Genomic DNA, 17,325 nt, shown 5'->3' on the forward strand with positions numbered 1-17,325 from the left:
GATCTTAAAGTGCATATCTGATCATGTCCCTTTCTTGCTGTGGTCCTTTGATGGACATCCCTCACTTTTAGTGTAAGAGTTAAGCTCTTTCCCATTGCATTGGAAGGCACTTATGGCCAATTCCAACTCACTGCTCTTCCTCTTGCATTCTAGAACTGTCCTGGCATAGAGTAGGCACTCACTAAACAATGAATGAAATCAGCTTTTATTTTTTTATTTTTTATTTTATTTTTTTTTTTTGAGACAGAGTCTCACTCTGTTGCCCAGGCTAGAGTGAGTGCTGTGGAGTCAGCCTAGCTCACAGCAACCTCAAACTCCTGGGCTCAAGCAATCCTCCTGTCTCAGCCTCCCGAGTAGCTGGGACTACAGGCATGCACCACCATGCCCGGCTAATTTTTTCTATATATATTTTTAGCTGTCCATATAATTTCTTTCTATTTTTTAGTAGAGATGGGGTCTCGCTCTTGCTCAGGCTGGTCTCGAACTCCTGAGCTCAAACGATCCGCCCACCTCGGCCTCCCAGAGTGCTAGGATTACAGGCGTGAGCCACCGCGCCCGGCCAAAATCAGCTTTTAAAACATGACCCCCCACACAGGACTTGGTCTCAACAAGTTTACATAAATGTGAAGTGACCGTATTTTTATGTTAGGATGAATGTGTAAGGAGAATAGGTTAAGTCTGTGGGTCAAAATATAGTGAAATACAATTTTATCTTATAATTTATGATGAATCAAAATATTTATGATATAAAATTTGGTTGGTTAGAATTTTTCTGAAAATTGAAGAGTGAAGTCAGAGTATTTGTTTCAAAATAGTAAAATTCTCCCATCAAGAAACCTGAGAAAGCCTCAATCAGTTGATGGAAATATCAGTGTTTAAAAGAGAGTTTGGCTTGGCTTCTAGCAGGTGACCAATATTTCTTGAGGGAATAAAATACAAGAGATTTAGTCTCCATCAGTTGGTTGTCTGTATACAATGATAATTCATTTGTTTGCTCAGTTTTTATTTGCGATATATATGTACACATATGCAAATTGCTTCAATCATTTCAACCAGGCAGTTCACTTCAGGCAACTATTACTTCAATGAGCCAAACTAAAACTGGTGCAGAGAATACAAACACCTGATTGACAAAAAAATGTTACTTTTTAGTCCACTGTTAAAGAATTCTACAGATTAGCAAGCAACAATATGAAAAGCATATGAGAAAAGAAAGTAAACTGCTGTTCAGTGTCTAAAAGACATTTTATGGATGTCAATCAAACTAGTTAATGTAGAAAAAAGCCTGAGCTAGGAAAGCAAGTGATTAGCATAAGCTATTTAAATAATCTTATCCAATACTAGTGATATTAGTGATCTAATATTTCCACAATGGTGCAGGATATTCCAATAAGAAGATTGCATGAATGAAATTCAATCTTTTTCATGAGGGAGAATATTTCATATCTCTATTTTAAAGTTTTTAAAAAATATTATAAAACAATTATATTAACTGAATAACTCCTATTCTGCTCTGAAACAATCATTTATGAATGTATTTAATATTAACTAAGATTAAAATTACACTGAAAACATTTGTCATTGTCCTTTGGTCTATACATACCAGCATATTGGCAAACCTAGCTTTGCTTTTCATAACTACTGGCTTTTTTTTTTTTTTCATTTTCAATGGAGACTCTTTTGAGTACAAATCATTACTCTACCATATGAAGGCTTATGCAATCTCCAAGTATAATAAGCTTATTGCATATTAGATCAATGGTGGAAAAGAAAAACTATGCGAAATCTATCTTCCAAAGATACTTGTGTTAAATACTGTGTATTTTAAAGCTTGGAAATGTTCAGAAGTGGCCAGATACTAAAAATAGACATTTACATCAATTTAGAATCTACATGAATCACAAAGATAGCACAATGAGCGAAGTGAAGATAGAGCACATTAGCACTACTTTAATGCTCAAATCAATTAATAATATATTGGAAATATGTTCAAGGTTTTCACTGAGTTTTTGTTTCCCTTTGTATTTGGGAAAGTGATAGTACTCGCATCTTTCCAAGGGCAATAGGCAGAAAATTCTCAAACTTTCCTCTCTCGGTAATGAGAATCACTAAAAATTAGACCTTGGAGAGAATATGGAGATATTTAATCAAAGATTCCTAAATTGGTTTCCATCCAGGTAGGAACTGGTGTCTTTGGGATATTTTCAACTATTTGAAACAAACAAAAACCAGATAATACTTTACAACTAGCTAAAAGATAATGTCTGGAATTAAATTATCTAGTTTGGTAGCATCATTTACCTTATGATGGTAGGAGGCTTTGGTTGGAATTAAAATAGAAACATAAATCAGTGATTACTTCAACACAATAAATAAAATCTGAGGCAAAAACAAATGGCTCATAAGATAAAAGGAAAGTTTTTTTTAAATGTAAGAAGCTGATAAAACCTATGATGTAGGCTCTGATACTATAATTTTATAGATGAAAAAACTTTTGACTACTTTATTATAATTTATTCCCTCTCTTTGCTAAAGTCCTTTTGTTTCTGTATATTAATACATAAGTGAATAGTTCTGAAGGGCCACCTTCATGAGTGTGCAGAAGTTGCTCAGATCTCTGTAGTTCTGAGCTTCTAAGCTCAGGGACCTGTTTAGATTAATGCCTTAGTCATGGTCTTGAAATTCATAATAATTTTGAACAAAGGGCCTGGCATTATCATTTTGCACTGGGCTTCACAAATTATGTATTTAGTATCCTAGCTATGCTTGTGTCTTTTTCCTAGTCATTCACGATTTCCTCTATGAGTCTGAAAATTTACCCAGGGTAGCTTTGTTTGGTATATCTTAACCCAATTTCAAAGGTGCCTCAAGCTATAGGACCATAAATGTAGAGCCTAGAAGGCTGAGACCTAGGCTTCTTCATCTGCCCGTTTTGAGTGCTGACCTCAGTTCCTGAAATGGAGCAGGTGCTAAATGAACAGATGAGTGAACAAGCGAATAGCAAATTATGAACATATATCTCTTGACTTATTTCATTGACAAAAAATAAAAAACACTTTTAATGGTTTTAGTTTCACAGTGAAAAGTGACTAAGTGGGTTGGGAGAGATTAAAATAAATATTCAAAGAAAAAAACATTCTTGGAAAGAAGAAATAAGACTGAATTGATTAGAGAGGTAAAGGAAGTTAGACTGAAAGACAAGTTGGATGCTATGCCAAGAATACGTGATGGGTGGGGTTGGAGGTGAATAGTTAAAAGCAGTTAGATGTCTCCCAACAAGTCACATCATGAGATGGATTCATTTCTCAAATTCAGTTCAATACATTTGGATTCATCTTGTAAGTTGTAATTCAGGAAATGCAAATTGTTGCCCAAGTTTGGGGAAGGCTGTGTATTCAGAAGGAACCAAAAAATTATTGATTCTTCTTTGACTATTCTCAGAGTTCCCTGATCTGCTATTTTACACTAAGAAGCAGAGTAACATAAACAAAGAAGTTGTATGAAAAAGTGAATTTTTTATTGCTTCCTCTGCCTCTGGGCAGAATAGAAAGAGTTCATGCTCTGGCCCTCTGCTAATCTAGCTTAGCTAAGCACATTTTATTCTTTAAACCATGACAGCTTCCTGCCCTTATATTTGCTTTGCAAAACATATTTCTAATACTGAGTTTTGTAAAATAAAATAAAACAACAAAAAAAGAATATTCCTTTCTACAGAGTCTTTTATATTGTGTTTGATCACTTTTCGTATTGCTTGAGAGCATCAGTTCTTTACAACTTGCGTATGCCCCTCAGGCTAGTTACCTCTTACTGCTCTATCTCCTTTCCATGAATAGCATGATCGAGTTCTATTTATCTTTAAAGAGGTTACTTACAGCATTGTCTAGTCTTACTTTCTCTACTTTTGTTATAGGACACTTAACATGACTCACATTGTGCACAGATGTCCAGGTGTGGCTTTAATTTCCTTTTATACTCTAGCAAAATAATTTTTTTCTAACATATTCATTACTTCTATTATTGTTTTCCAGATTATGCATGGTGCTGTGATAACGCTGGTTCACTGAATATTAAATTTGTGAGAGCAAGTGATTTTATGCTTCAGATACTTATGGAAAATTCAAATTTTGGAGAATGACGATTATTGTGGAATAGCTGTAAATAATAGCACTGACATTAACAAGCAAAATCAGACAAAAGTGCAAACAAGCACTTGAGGGAAAGATAATCCTTAAAATAGAGAATGAGGAGAGTAGCAAGGAACATTATCAGTCAGGAGCACTCAGATTCTAAACAGGCAATGGTGAGGTCATGTGGCTACACACCTGAGCTCCAATTTAGTGTGCTTGTGGGGCCAGCTGAAGAGCTGCAGGATTTGGCAAGACGCACAAAAGAATGTGAAAGAAGATGATAAAAAATAGCTTCTATCAATCTAGGAGAATATAGATTTTTTTCTCCCCTAAATTGCCACTGAAATAGAATCATAATGTATTCCCTGCCACCCAAATTTGTTCTTTGCGATTAACATTGAGCAAAGTGAACTGCTCAGACAATCCAACAATGGTATTCTGAAAAAAGATGGATGGTGGAATTCTTACTGTTCTCATATTTCTGTGACACACATTGGAATCATTGTGCTTTAAGGATTCTGCTGCCAGAGTTGTAGCCATCATTAGAAAAGCTCAATGTAGAATGCTCAGATTTGGTCCTGTGGCCTATTTTATTACAATAGAATGCCATCAGTTTACAAATCAGCAAATGGAGGAGTGGGAGAAAGGAGACCAGTAGAATAAAACTATTTTAAATTTTCTTTTACAATCCAACATTAAAAACAGCAACATTTAAGCATCAAAACTTCTTTAATGAGTAGGAGCTATAAACTTGAAAAAGAAAGTTTTTTAAAAAGGAACCAAACACCTTAGTTCAGTTTTTAAATCTGTCTAAGACAAAATAGGCAGAAGAGGCAAGATATTTTTACTAATTTCAGAAAAGTAATGCAAATATATAATAGAAAAGTGGTGATTTGATCAAACTCACTTTGAGTGAAAGCTTGAACTGAATGTCACATGAATATTCAGACAATAGCAACCTGTTTGAAATTGCTATTGGGTAAAATTCCAAAATTTATGCATTTTATCATCTCCCAGGCATGAAGCCAAAGGCTAAAAGAGCAGAACATGAAAGCCAAACCTGAATTATGTTCTAAACCCTGTTGAGTTTAATTTTACTTACAAAGCAGAATGTTAGTTTGCCACTTAAATTTGCCCCTTTTTGTCCTGTAAAAAGACCTGGTTTCTTATCCTCCTCTAAATTGTAATATTCATTTGGAAAGCTCCAATTTTAGGACCATCATTCTAAATTACTAGGCAAGTGCACACAATAAATATACATAATCAAAAACAGATCATAGCAAGAGAAGAAAGCAATTTTCTACAGATTTGACTGCAGTGTAGGGTTTGCAGTTCTGTGAGTCTTGTAACTTCAGAAGGCACAAAGGAAAGTTTTTAGCTAAATGGAATGGAATGTATTGAAAAGATGAGCACTTTAAAAAGTTGGTTGGTTATAATAAAGTAATACAGATATACATTCTCAGTATAAATTTGAAGAGAAGCTCAAATAGCCTTCTGAACAGAAACAAACACAAAAAATGAGCAAACCGCCACGCATCCAGATACACACTTCTTTTAAAGCATTTTACTTGAACCAATGATGAATGCACTACCAAAAATCCATAAACATTTGGTGATATATACAACTAAAACAAAAGAGATGATGGAGTTCATTATATGCCTTATGTTTACTGTTCAAGATTTTTATAATGTTAATGAATTCTTAAAATTTATACTTGTAAAACACTACAGAAGGATAAAAGACCAGTTAATCTAAAACACAATTTCTTGCTATAGACTATAAATTTTTGTTTGTAGAGACCATACAAGGGGTCTGAGCATGCAATACTCACAGCACTCAAACTGTAATTGTATAAGATCAAAAAGGGAGAGGCACTAGGTGAGATTCTGGTAATGTTCCACTTCTTTCATTGAATGGTAGTTGCTTAGCATGTTTACTTTGTCATTATTCATTGAGTTGTGCACCTGTACACTTATGATTGGTGAGAATGCTTGTAGATATATTGTACTTCAATAGGAAGCTAAAAGGGAAGGGAAAAAAGGAAGGAAGAAAGGAAGGAAAGAAAGAAGATCGGGAGGCAGAGAGGGAGGTAGGAAGGAAGGAAGGAAGGAAGGAAGGAACAAAATGCATGCTAGGATCTGCATTTCCCACCCAACGGAATGCTGTGCTTAAGAACATGGGTGCTCTAGTCATTTGCTTAATTCAAATAAGATGTAGCTACATAGGATTGCAGAATTTGACGGCCTGGCTCATAATTGGAAACCACTTCACTGTCATTTCTGCACAGAGAAGCTGTATGTTGACATTTTCAGACTTTTAAAAAATCCCTGTCACTTAACAATTGCAAATGTCACCATCTTACACATGCAGTTTTCCTGTTTTTGGAAACAGATTTTGGAAGTTAGTGGAGAAAAAAGTGCCTAGGGGTTCCACCAGTTTTGCGTTTGAAAAACACATATATACACAGACAAATTTTATCTTTATAGTCCAAGTGTCTTGGTAGCACAACTGTTTAGAAATTCTGCTTGATATTAAGTTGATTAAACACTTAGTAACCACTTATTACTAAAGGTGTTTTGGATTCTTAAGTTGGATCTGTCGTTTTTGTCTGTTACTAACGAGCCGTTTTCCATGTATTTTTTTCAAAGGCAAAAGGTTATGCAATAATGACATATATCGTAAAATTGAAAGTAAAATGCACAGTACTGATGTGCTCAAAGTCCATGCATTTAAATTCCTTTGTATGATAATTTATGGTGATCATGTCTTCAGACTGCACTATTAGCATACTCACCCCTAACAAGAAGTTCTGCCTCATCTGACACACTGTCTGCTGTGGTCTGTACCCTGCAGCCATATCTCCCAGCATGCATCAGAAGGATGTTCCTGATCATTAAATCTGCAGAGGATGCTTGCTGAAAGAGGGATGAAGTGCCAGTTTAAAATGTTGCAAATCTGCCTAGTTCAAGGTGGTTTAAGGGGGAACTTTGCATATTTAGTCAAAGGGCCCATTTTTGGCCTTACAATTTATATGACAACAATTCAGAAATCAAACATGCCCTATTTTAAGGAACACATGGAAGTTATGTTTTTAACAGTTGCTAATAAAGGGTTTAAACAGTTAATATTGCGTATGATTTAGCAGCTAAGGTATTTAAGAAATATTTAGATATGCACAAACAAACTCATATCTTCAGAAGTATAGGAAAAATAGTCAGTGAGCAAAAATTATTGCTTTGCTATTCAGAGACAGGCCTATTTTTGTGGCAGGAATATCATGTTGTGAGGAATAGCAACTTATGGGAAATTAATTATGGGAAGATAGCAGTCAAAAGATTATTTCATGTGGCTTTATTGAATGGTTCCTTTTGTTAAATACGCTGTGGACAACAGAATGAGACAAGTGCACAGGTGAAAGATCGTTGGTCTTAAAGCCATGTGTCTTTCCTTAACAAAGATATATTCCCCCAAAACCACCACCATCAGGGAGCAGGGTCAGCCTTCATCTTTGTTAATCAATGCAGTTATAAAACACAAAGGAGGCTCAAAACACCTGGTTCTTTTTAAGAGCAAGATGATTAGAACATAGGTGAAGAAAAACTACAGTTAAGGAAATCAATAAGTACCAGGGAGAATATCTTTTAGATGTATTAGTTAATGGGATCAGTGATGATCCTACACTTTAAAATGACTGGTACAAACCTTTCATCACTTAATGTTCTCTTTCATTTACTGTATCAGGAAAGATAGATTTCTTTTATTGTGATCACGTAAAGACCTGGTACAACAATCATGAGGTATCTTTTGCAGGTAATGGTACAGCAAAACTCTAATACTCCCTTCAGTTTCCATGTTGCAATCAAAGAACAATGGACTGGAATGAGGGCAGATGCATGCAGCTTGAAATGACATCTTCAAAGAACCCCCAAATTTTCTCTAATAATAATCGAGCACATGAAATTATATTTAATGAAAGTCATAGAGAAGCACCCAATATTGGAGATCTTTTAATTTTTGATGGAATGAAAGTGAATTACCTTTAAAAAATGATGTGTTTGGTTCTTACAGAGCAGTATCTGTATGATCATTTAAGAATATAGCTGTTTGCCTTTATTGTGAAATAGACCAGTGGCTTTTGTGAAAATTGTGAAAACCAAATTAATTTCTTGAAATCCTTTGGATTGTTTTTTTTTTTTTTCCCTTGGCTTTCATAGAAAGGGTATGCAGTCATTGTGAACTTTTTATTCCTCAAATAATATGTTTCTTTCAGTGACTTACTTTACTGTATATTATGTTTTAGACCATTTCTTTCTGGTATTTAAATTCGGTTTTGTTTTGTTTTTTGCCTTCCTGTTAGTCTTATAGAAACTTCTAAGGGTATTGGAGTTTTCTCTCATGAAATAATTGTTAAGACGTGGTCTGGTTTAGTCATTTACAAGGAAGTGCTTCATGGTGAGAATGCATTAAAATGTCATAACAATTATTTTAAGGAATGTGATATTTGTCCAGTGAATGTCCTACACTGCTAATTTTCTTAGGATAAATTGTTATTCTTAAATTCTAACAAAATTCCTTTCTCATCTCCACTAGAGTAAATGCTCACTTCTTTCATATCTGAAAAGGAAACTTTAAAACCATTTGATTTTTTGTAGGAAAACAAAAACAAACTGTAAATATTATAAACCATAATTCAGTTTCAAATCAATGTAATTTAATACTGTATGAATGAGCTTCTGTATATTTGCCTCTATATGTTGTGTAGGCCTACTGTATCTTCTTTCCTCTTGTAGTTCTAATAAGCTCTTTTAATGTGATATTCAATGAAATTAATCAGGAATGAATGTGCACACACTATAGGTCCAGAATGGGGCTTATGTTTAAAGGTAAAGCTAAGGAGAGGCCCCAGAAAATCAGGGAGGATTTGATTTTTTTTTTCAGAAAGAACACTGTCTGAAAGACTGTGCCTATTTTTGGTTTGTTTTTTTATATTTTTTATTTACTTGTTTGTTTTTTTAATACCACAAACCATATTGCTGTCAGTTTAACAGCAGAAAAATACTGATTATAAGCCATTTTTCAGGGTCATGTTTTTAAAAAATTATCTCATGAAATCACATTCTTGTAATTGAATAACTGATTGTCTCATTTTCTAGACTTTTTTTCCAGATATTTTTTTGTCCTGGATAAAAGACCCCAAACTCATTTCTTTCTTTACAGTGAAAGAAAAACTTAATGAGATGAAGAATAGATTTTGTTAAAATCACGTAACGGTCTGGGGAATTCAGGAGGTGAGGTATAGCTTATCTTCCCTATGTTTCTCTTTACTTGGTTTCTATAATTCATGGCATGTGGTGCTCTATAAACTGGCCAAAGCTCCATCACCATCTATCAGGAGCAAAAAGTCTACAGCCTATTGCATATCAATCAATGTCAAGACTATTCAAGGAGTTAAAATCATCTCAGTTGGGACCTATCCCTTCTCTTTTGGATTATATCTCCATCATATTTTTTAAAATCCTAAACAAGGAAGATTAAAAGTAAAATGAATGGATTGTGAACACTAAACCTAAATTACCCTTTCAGTAGATTTACTGATCTTTCAAGAGAAGTAATGAGAAGAATTCATGTGGGAACCCATTATACTTAATCTCAGCCCGCAGTCTGCAGTTCCTGAGAGAGAGTCTCCACAATTTAGTGCACTTTTAATGAAATGGTTACTTAACAGCAGATGCTTGCTTTCTCAAACTTAAACCTCATTTTCACTTTTTATCTCTTAGGAGTTACTCTCTCTTATTTTCTTTGACACTTGCTTTATTTTCTGTCATTTTGTTTTTAAATCATTTCTTTGGCTCTTTTGAATAAATCGTGTAACCCGAATAAACAGGTTATATTTGAAACTTCTTGTTTCCAGTGAACTTCCCCATAACCATTGCTTAACACAGTGCTCCAACACCTACCACACATAGTATCTGACACACTGTGGAAGCTCAGTATATTTGTTGAATGAATAAATGAAGGCTTTTTCAGAAACAGATCGTTCACTCTGTGAGAGCAGCAACAAATCTTGTCATTTACATTTCTTGGTCACATAGTCTCAGTAGAGTGGTTGCTAGATTATTGTGACTTTTATTTATGACTTTGAAATAAAACAGAAAAATGCCATCTTTGCATGCAAGTCTGGTTCTTTATTAGCTTTCACTTTGACTAAGTGTCCTGTTCATCAGACATAAGACTGGCAGTTATATTTCTAAATAATGGGAGCTCATTTAACATTGCAGTTCCAAGTGTCTGCTGGCTTTTGTCGCCTTCAGGATAAAGTCCAATCTTATACTCTCTCCTTTGACATAGAAGGCTCTTTAGAGCATAATTCTACCTCCTGCAGCTGAATCCTGAGCTTCTATAACACCAACTTCACATTTACCTATCCACAGTAATACTTCCCAAACTCTGCCTGTTTGCACAGCTTTTTGTTCCACGGCAGATGCTCTTTCGTCTTTCTTTGCCTGGAAAGATACTTTTAGACACAGCTCAAATGCCATCTCCTTGGTAAAGTCTTTCTGGACTCTCCCAGAGCTTCCTTAGCTTCACCTCCACTTATGCTCCAAAGTTACTCTGCTCATGTCTCTGAACTAGCACTTGCCATTCATGTAAGTCTCCCCCAAGGTCCAATATGGGCATTCCCAGAGCCAAGCTAGGCACTAGTGCAGCTGATGATCATTAAGCCAGCTACTGAATGCATGAATGGCTCTCGCTTTCTTGCTTCTTTGTGGCCAGCAATACCAAACCTTCCCTGTTTTTACTTTTCAAAGAAATTAGAAAGGAAAACAAGAAAAGACTATGGAGAAAGACAGTGGAAAAAAATCACTTAAGGAGTCTATATAGGTTCTGGAATGACAGAATTGTGTGACTCCTAGCTCTACCCCTTATTAGATATTCAACTTGGGAAAATTATTGCTCAGAGCTTCAATGTGATAACACGAGTAAAGCCCACAGCAGCGTGTCCGGCACATAGTAAGTGTCTGATAAACGTTATCTGCTAAAGGGCACTATAATTTCTCTCCTAGCCAAGAGGAATATTTCTTTAATTGGTATTCATTTCCTTGCCAAACTGGATATCAATGTTTTCCATAGCTATAGTAAGCTTTTTGATAAGTACTTAGCTTTGTTTTAAATATAAGTATTCCCCCACCCCCATTCTCTCTTATAGCGTGGAAGAGAATTGTCAGACTCAGAATAAGATCTGACTTCCAGCCTTGATTCGGCATCTTCCTCGCCCTGGGACTCTGGGAAAGTCACTTTATTGGGATAATAACACCTTCACTGTCTCTCTCATGGGGTACTGTAGGAAATCAAATGAAACAATGTACATACATGAACTATTGGGAAATGCTTCAAAAGTGTAAAGTACTCTTAAAGCATTTTTTTAGCAGGTTATAGCAGAATGCTGCACACACAGTAAGTACTCTGAGAATGTTTGGGGGTGGAATCATTTAAATAACGAGATAACTTAAGGTGCTGTTCTGGTAAATAGTGGACTCATGCTGATTGTCCCAGTCAGAGGCTGCTGGGTAAGATAGTGTCTGTGCCTTCATTTGGAGTTTATTTAACTTTCTCAAGGAGCTCACACAGGGCATCTCTGGCATCCATATCCTCCAACAAACATACTATAGACCATTTTTCTCTGTAAAGCAAAGTAATGTGGCATACAAATTCTATGAGATCCAGTTTTGAAAATCTTATTTAATATAAAAAACTGAGTATCAGCTATGAGACATGGGTTATTAGATATGATTAATGTTATTGACATAAAATCTTAGATAGTTAAATGATTTCCCTGGTAAGAGTACTTATTTTTCCCAGAGGATAATTTGTTTAAAGTACCCTACCATGGTAAGGAAATAGTATACATATACATTCTTTTTCTTTTTACAGTTGCTTTTTCTTAACCCCTCATAGAATAGGGTTTAGATTAATGATGATATGGGTTTTAACATTGTTTTTAGAAAATAGCTGATATTTAACTTGCATGCTTAAATAATTGGACATATTATCTGAAATGAAAATATTAATTGCTAGTAGTGAAGAAAACAGACAAAATACTATTTGACAAAAATATTTATGTTTATAACAGTGAAATATTAAATGTATCCAACAATGCACTGAAGACTCAAAATGGGTAAATATGGCTACAACATCCCATGATTGGGATCTTGGTATTTAATTTATAACACATATTTTAATAATGTGTTTTAAGTACTAAGAAAAATGCAGAAACAGTTTTACTTGGTGTCATACATTTAAGAGGAAAAACAATTATCTTTTCCCTAGTGGCAAGGTAAATGAGTATTCTCTTACCTAAGATTAACACAAGTGACCGATGTAAAAGAGCTCTACATGCACATAGTGTCATTTGTATATTAATCTAGTGCTTCTAAGGTAAAAAAGACATGAAATAGATAAGGTCACACAATTTATCAACCTTATGCTTTCTTGGGCTTACTCTTAGCTCCATTCTGTCTGCTGGCAAAAGTTTACTTACATAACTCCTGAGACTATTTGAACTATCTCCTTTTACGTTTATTCAGTATATTACTAACTAATTCAAGAGATATTCATTTATGCGTACAGACAAAGATTTATGTGTACAGACACAGACTGGGGACTCACGGAGTTTCCAGTTTAATCTGGCTTTGATGAAAAAAATGTAGGAAGGGGGTGTGGAATATTGTTTTCCTCCCACCTGCATCTGGGGTTTGAAGAGATATGGATAGAGATGAATCCGTTATCTCACAGCACAATACTCAGGCTAGGTCCAGAGAAAGATATTTTCTTTTTATGTGTGCCTCATAGAGTTTTAGCAATTATTCCATGGGCATTGACTCCTAAATTTATATTTTTTATAGTAGCTATCAAACTAGCTCTTTATATACTCTTTGTAATCCCTTCCCTGTCTCTCAGCTTAACAATCTGATATGCCATCACTAAGTTAGTCCTTCTTTAAAACTGATTTTATTTGCCATCTCAAAAATCTTCACTGGCTCCCTGTTGCCTGCAAGACAGTCTAGCTTCTTTCATCTTGCACATGATGCTGCAGTCAACCTACCGTGTCTCTCACTTAGTGCAAAGTATAGTCTCTGTACCTTTCTTCAAGAAGTTCCCCAGTGACCTGCCAGAGTCTACAAATTCTATCTCATATGTTAAGACTTTGTTCAAGTCTTATCTCTTTCAGAAAGGTTTCATGTACCACCATGACTGGCTACATAATTTGTGGGCCCCAGTGCAAAATGAAAATAAAATGCAGGGCCCCTTGTTAAAAAATTAAGAATTTCACAATGGCAACAGCCAAGTATTACACAAAACATGAGACCCTTCTCAGTGTGGGGCCCAGTGTGACTACAAGGTCACATGCCCATGCCGTTGACTCCAACCCAATCTACATGGATATTATCTGTGGTCCCCTAGAACATTTACATCCATTCGAGGAAATGGTTCTCCTTAGAGATAAATATTGAGGGGTTGACATGCATCTCTTTGTAAGTTGTAAAACACCTATCCTTTCCTATTTTAATGTTTATACCTTCTCTTTCATGCTTTACTTACTTGAAGTCTCTTTCTCAATGTATGCTTATATAAAAATACAGAAATAAAATACATCTTCTTAAAGCTTGTGTTAGAAAATACAGTGACACACACTTTATATTAAAAATTTTATACTGAATGTTTGGTGTGGACCTATCCAGACGTTAGTATATTTATGTGTTATTCTCTCTAAATATTCTTTCTACTTTTTTCTTATACCTCCCATGCAAACACAAAGCTCACTGGCACATCTCTGTCAGATTCAACCTGTTCATTTTATACCTGATTTTTAGTGACAAAGTACAAAGGGCAATCTCTCATTTGAAAGAATGGAAATGGGGACTCCTCTAAACTTTATAGTCCTGGATCTGGAAGGGACCCTCCTAGATGGACTCTCATCCTCACTTAGAAACTGGCAGTTTTGTAAGTGCTATGGCAGACCAGTTTTCTTTAAGAGAATTTGAGGCAAGAGTGTAATTTAAACTCACATCATTAAAGTTATGAGAAATTGCTCTCTAGTGTTTGTATGATGGATCAACTTTCTCATGGAATCTCTTTAGTAATATCCTATCATCTGAATTACAGCTGGTCCATAGGTTGGCTCAGTGAAGCAACACTCACAGGTAAGTAGATTTTAACAGTCATGACACACAATAAACATTTTTGCTTCCAGTGAAATATACCATTGTCTAGGAATGGAATAATCTTACTATCTTTCACTAAGTCTATGCTTCGTAAATTACCTCTTATTGAAGTTGCAAAAGGATGACACAAGAAGTCAGAAAAATCTTACTCATTTATGCATTAGCATGTGCTTTGTAAATAGCCAGTGATGGCATTTCCACCAAGAAAGTTCTAGAATAATAGCATACTACAATAACTATACATTTTATTTTATGAAAGATCATAGCATATGCATAGTTATAGAATTGTTGATTAATTTATTTAACAAATATTTGTCAGAATTTTTTTTTTTGTCTAGACAGGGAATGGCAAATACATGGCACCCCTGAAACTATGCCCTTCTCCTTTACTCATAGCACATGTGGCTGAACTGTGACCCAACCTGTGGATCCTTCTCAACACAGTGCTTCAGTGGAATAGAGTTGGCACAAGAGATAAAATCTATTTATCATGGCTGACCTACACATGCTACAAGATAAAGAAAAGATAAATCATGCCTTTGAGAAACTCACAACGCAGTGTGAGAGGCAGACAAATAGCTATAACATGTTTTGTTAAAATAGATAATAGTACAAAAATCATTGCAGAAAAGAACAATTTTAGCGTGGAAAGAGAAACAACAAATTGTCTGGCCTAATTTCTATAGCAGCTGAGAAAACTGAGGAATAAAGAGTTTAGGTGACTTTTCCGAGGGCAAGTTGAGTGTGGAGGCAGGAGGAGAGAGAGCCTTGGGGATCCAAGTCTTGGTCAGGTGTCCTTTCCACTCTGCCACGCTGTCTATGGAACCATGGCTTGTTACACTGTAGGTAATTTGATTCACTGGCACTAGTTAAAGTGAAATTTGTCAAGTGTACCAAAATAAAATGACTTCATTGAAGAGTAATGACTATAAAACTATTATTAGAAATTAGTTCTTTATGTACTCCATAGGATTATTCTGAGAGAACATACTTTTAGGATTACTTTTCACCAGCCACATCTAGGCATATAATACTTCATCTCCCTTTGAAATGCCAAACTCACCTTTCTGATAACACACAATATTGATTTAGTTCATCTGATCATGTCATGGTTTACTTTTTTGGTGACATTATCCAGCATTAAGAAAATCCTCAATATGTGATCTACAACTGACATGTCCTGAGTTAGCCATCTGCAGTTTATAGTGACACAGCTTTAACTGAAGAAGAAATGGCTAACTTTGACTTCCTAACCTAAGTGCATAATTTAAGTGGAACAATAGTTTACTGATATATTAATGTTTCTATTCTTTCTCATTTAGTTTTGCCATATTTCCAATTTATTTTTTGAGATTTAACACTATAAATCGAGATTTATTCTACTACTGTTTTTATATTGCAGAATAATCAGTGTCTGCACACAAGTCTAGTCTCTTCCTGGCTATGTAGAAGAGCACTCATACACCTGCCTATAGGATTTCTAAATCTTCCTTGAAATCAGCAGAGCCCACTCAGGCAGAATATAGTAGCTTTACCCTACTCATCAATTAGAGTCAATATTGACCTGGAATTGTCAAAAATCCAAAGTCGTGGGGATTTTGTCCTATAGCAGGACACTTTGTGTTTCATTGAGTTTTGTATGGAACTCTAAGAACTAGTCTGGAATGAAGCCAGTTAGTTTGAGTGCCTCCTTTATGCTTGGGCCTCGCAGATACAAGCAATTTCTTTATCACCTTGGGTCTCTGGCATCATAGCAGAGGGAGGCTAATGCTGAGTCCCATAAGACTAGAAGTGACTTACCTGCTTATTCTGCTTCCATTTGTCTTCTCACTGATTAATGACCCATTTGCATATGATTTTGCCTATTATTCCTTCTAAGGAATTGATTCTGTCCCTGTCATGTGATCTCCAACCTCTCTCTAGAGTACAAAACCTACCAATAATCACAACAAATCTTCAATTCTTCCTATGAGTTACACTTAATATCCTCGGCTTCTCTTCATTTCTTCCCTGCTAATGTTTATTTTTCCTATTAGTTATCCTTTTCCCTTCCCAGTAAAGTGACTAAGCATTCATTGCACTATGGGGTATTTAAAATATGTCTCAAGAGCCAATGCTGAGATATACCCCATTTTATTATGGCTAACCCTGACACCACAGTATAATGAATCATTCACAATCTGTTTCACACTACATTGGTTGCTGTGCTTTATGTTGAGACTACTTATATGTAGTGTTGTACAAAGAACCTATTAGGCCTACAATTTAACTTTTTGTTTACTGTGGTAGAATAAGGATGTCCACATATATTTTGCTACTTGATTTATTGAGAGGTAAAGTTTGATTTCTTACCCCTTGAATCAGGATTGGTCTTAGTAAATTTTTTGCCCAATGACATGTGGCAGAAGTGATGTACTAAAAATATTGTTACTAAATCATAAGAAGACTTGTAACTTCTTTCTAGGCCCTTTGGAACATTTGTTCTGGGGGAAGGTAAAATGTTAGACTATGCTGAGTCTGTCATGTTTTGAAAAAAAGGCCGCCAAGCTAGCTAGGTAGGAAATTGCAAGGAAAGAGGGAAGGCCACACATTCTCAGTTGTTTTAACCATTCTAGCTCAACTAGATTGCAAGTAAAGAAATCACCTTGAAAATCCCAACTGATGGGATGCAGAAGCAACATGGAAAAGACCTGGGGAATCCATCCAACACCCAGAACTGAGGCTTCTGGGATATAGCACCTACTGAGCCATCCCAGCCATCTCCAGCCATTTGGCTGCCCCAGCTGAAGGCTCAGCCATTGCACAGCAGACTCAAGACTCTTCACATTCAAGCCTGATTTCCTCACTCACAAAATGCTGACCAGAGTAAAATGGTTGTAGTAGTATAAAAATACCACTGAGCTTTGAAGTGGCTGGAATTGTAGTGAATAATCATAAAATAAGTTGGTATCTGAAAGTGGGGTACTGCTGTAAC

At 35.5% G+C, this 17,325-nt stretch overlaps 1 protein-coding gene across 3 annotated transcripts in view; it reads right to left on the reverse strand.

Moving 5' to 3' along the window:
- The window catches only part of CNTN5 (contactin 5), a 1,139,291-nt gene that overhangs the window by 91,001 nt on the left and 1,030,965 nt on the right, over window positions 1-17,325 (reverse strand). For all 3 annotated transcript variants that reach the window (XM_069469032.1, XM_069469031.1, XM_069469033.1), the window contains one exon: window positions 6,923-7,043. In XM_069469032.1, coding sequence (XP_069325133.1) covers window positions 6,923-7,043 — 121 coding nt within the window. The remainder of the gene's footprint in view (window positions 1-6,922; window positions 7,044-17,325) is intronic.

The sequence above is a fragment of the Eulemur rufifrons genome, chromosome 6 (assembly GCF_041146395.1).
Source record: "Eulemur rufifrons isolate Redbay chromosome 6, OSU_ERuf_1, whole genome shotgun sequence".
Classification (NCBI taxonomy): Eukaryota; Metazoa; Chordata; class Mammalia; order Primates; family Lemuridae; genus Eulemur; species Eulemur rufifrons.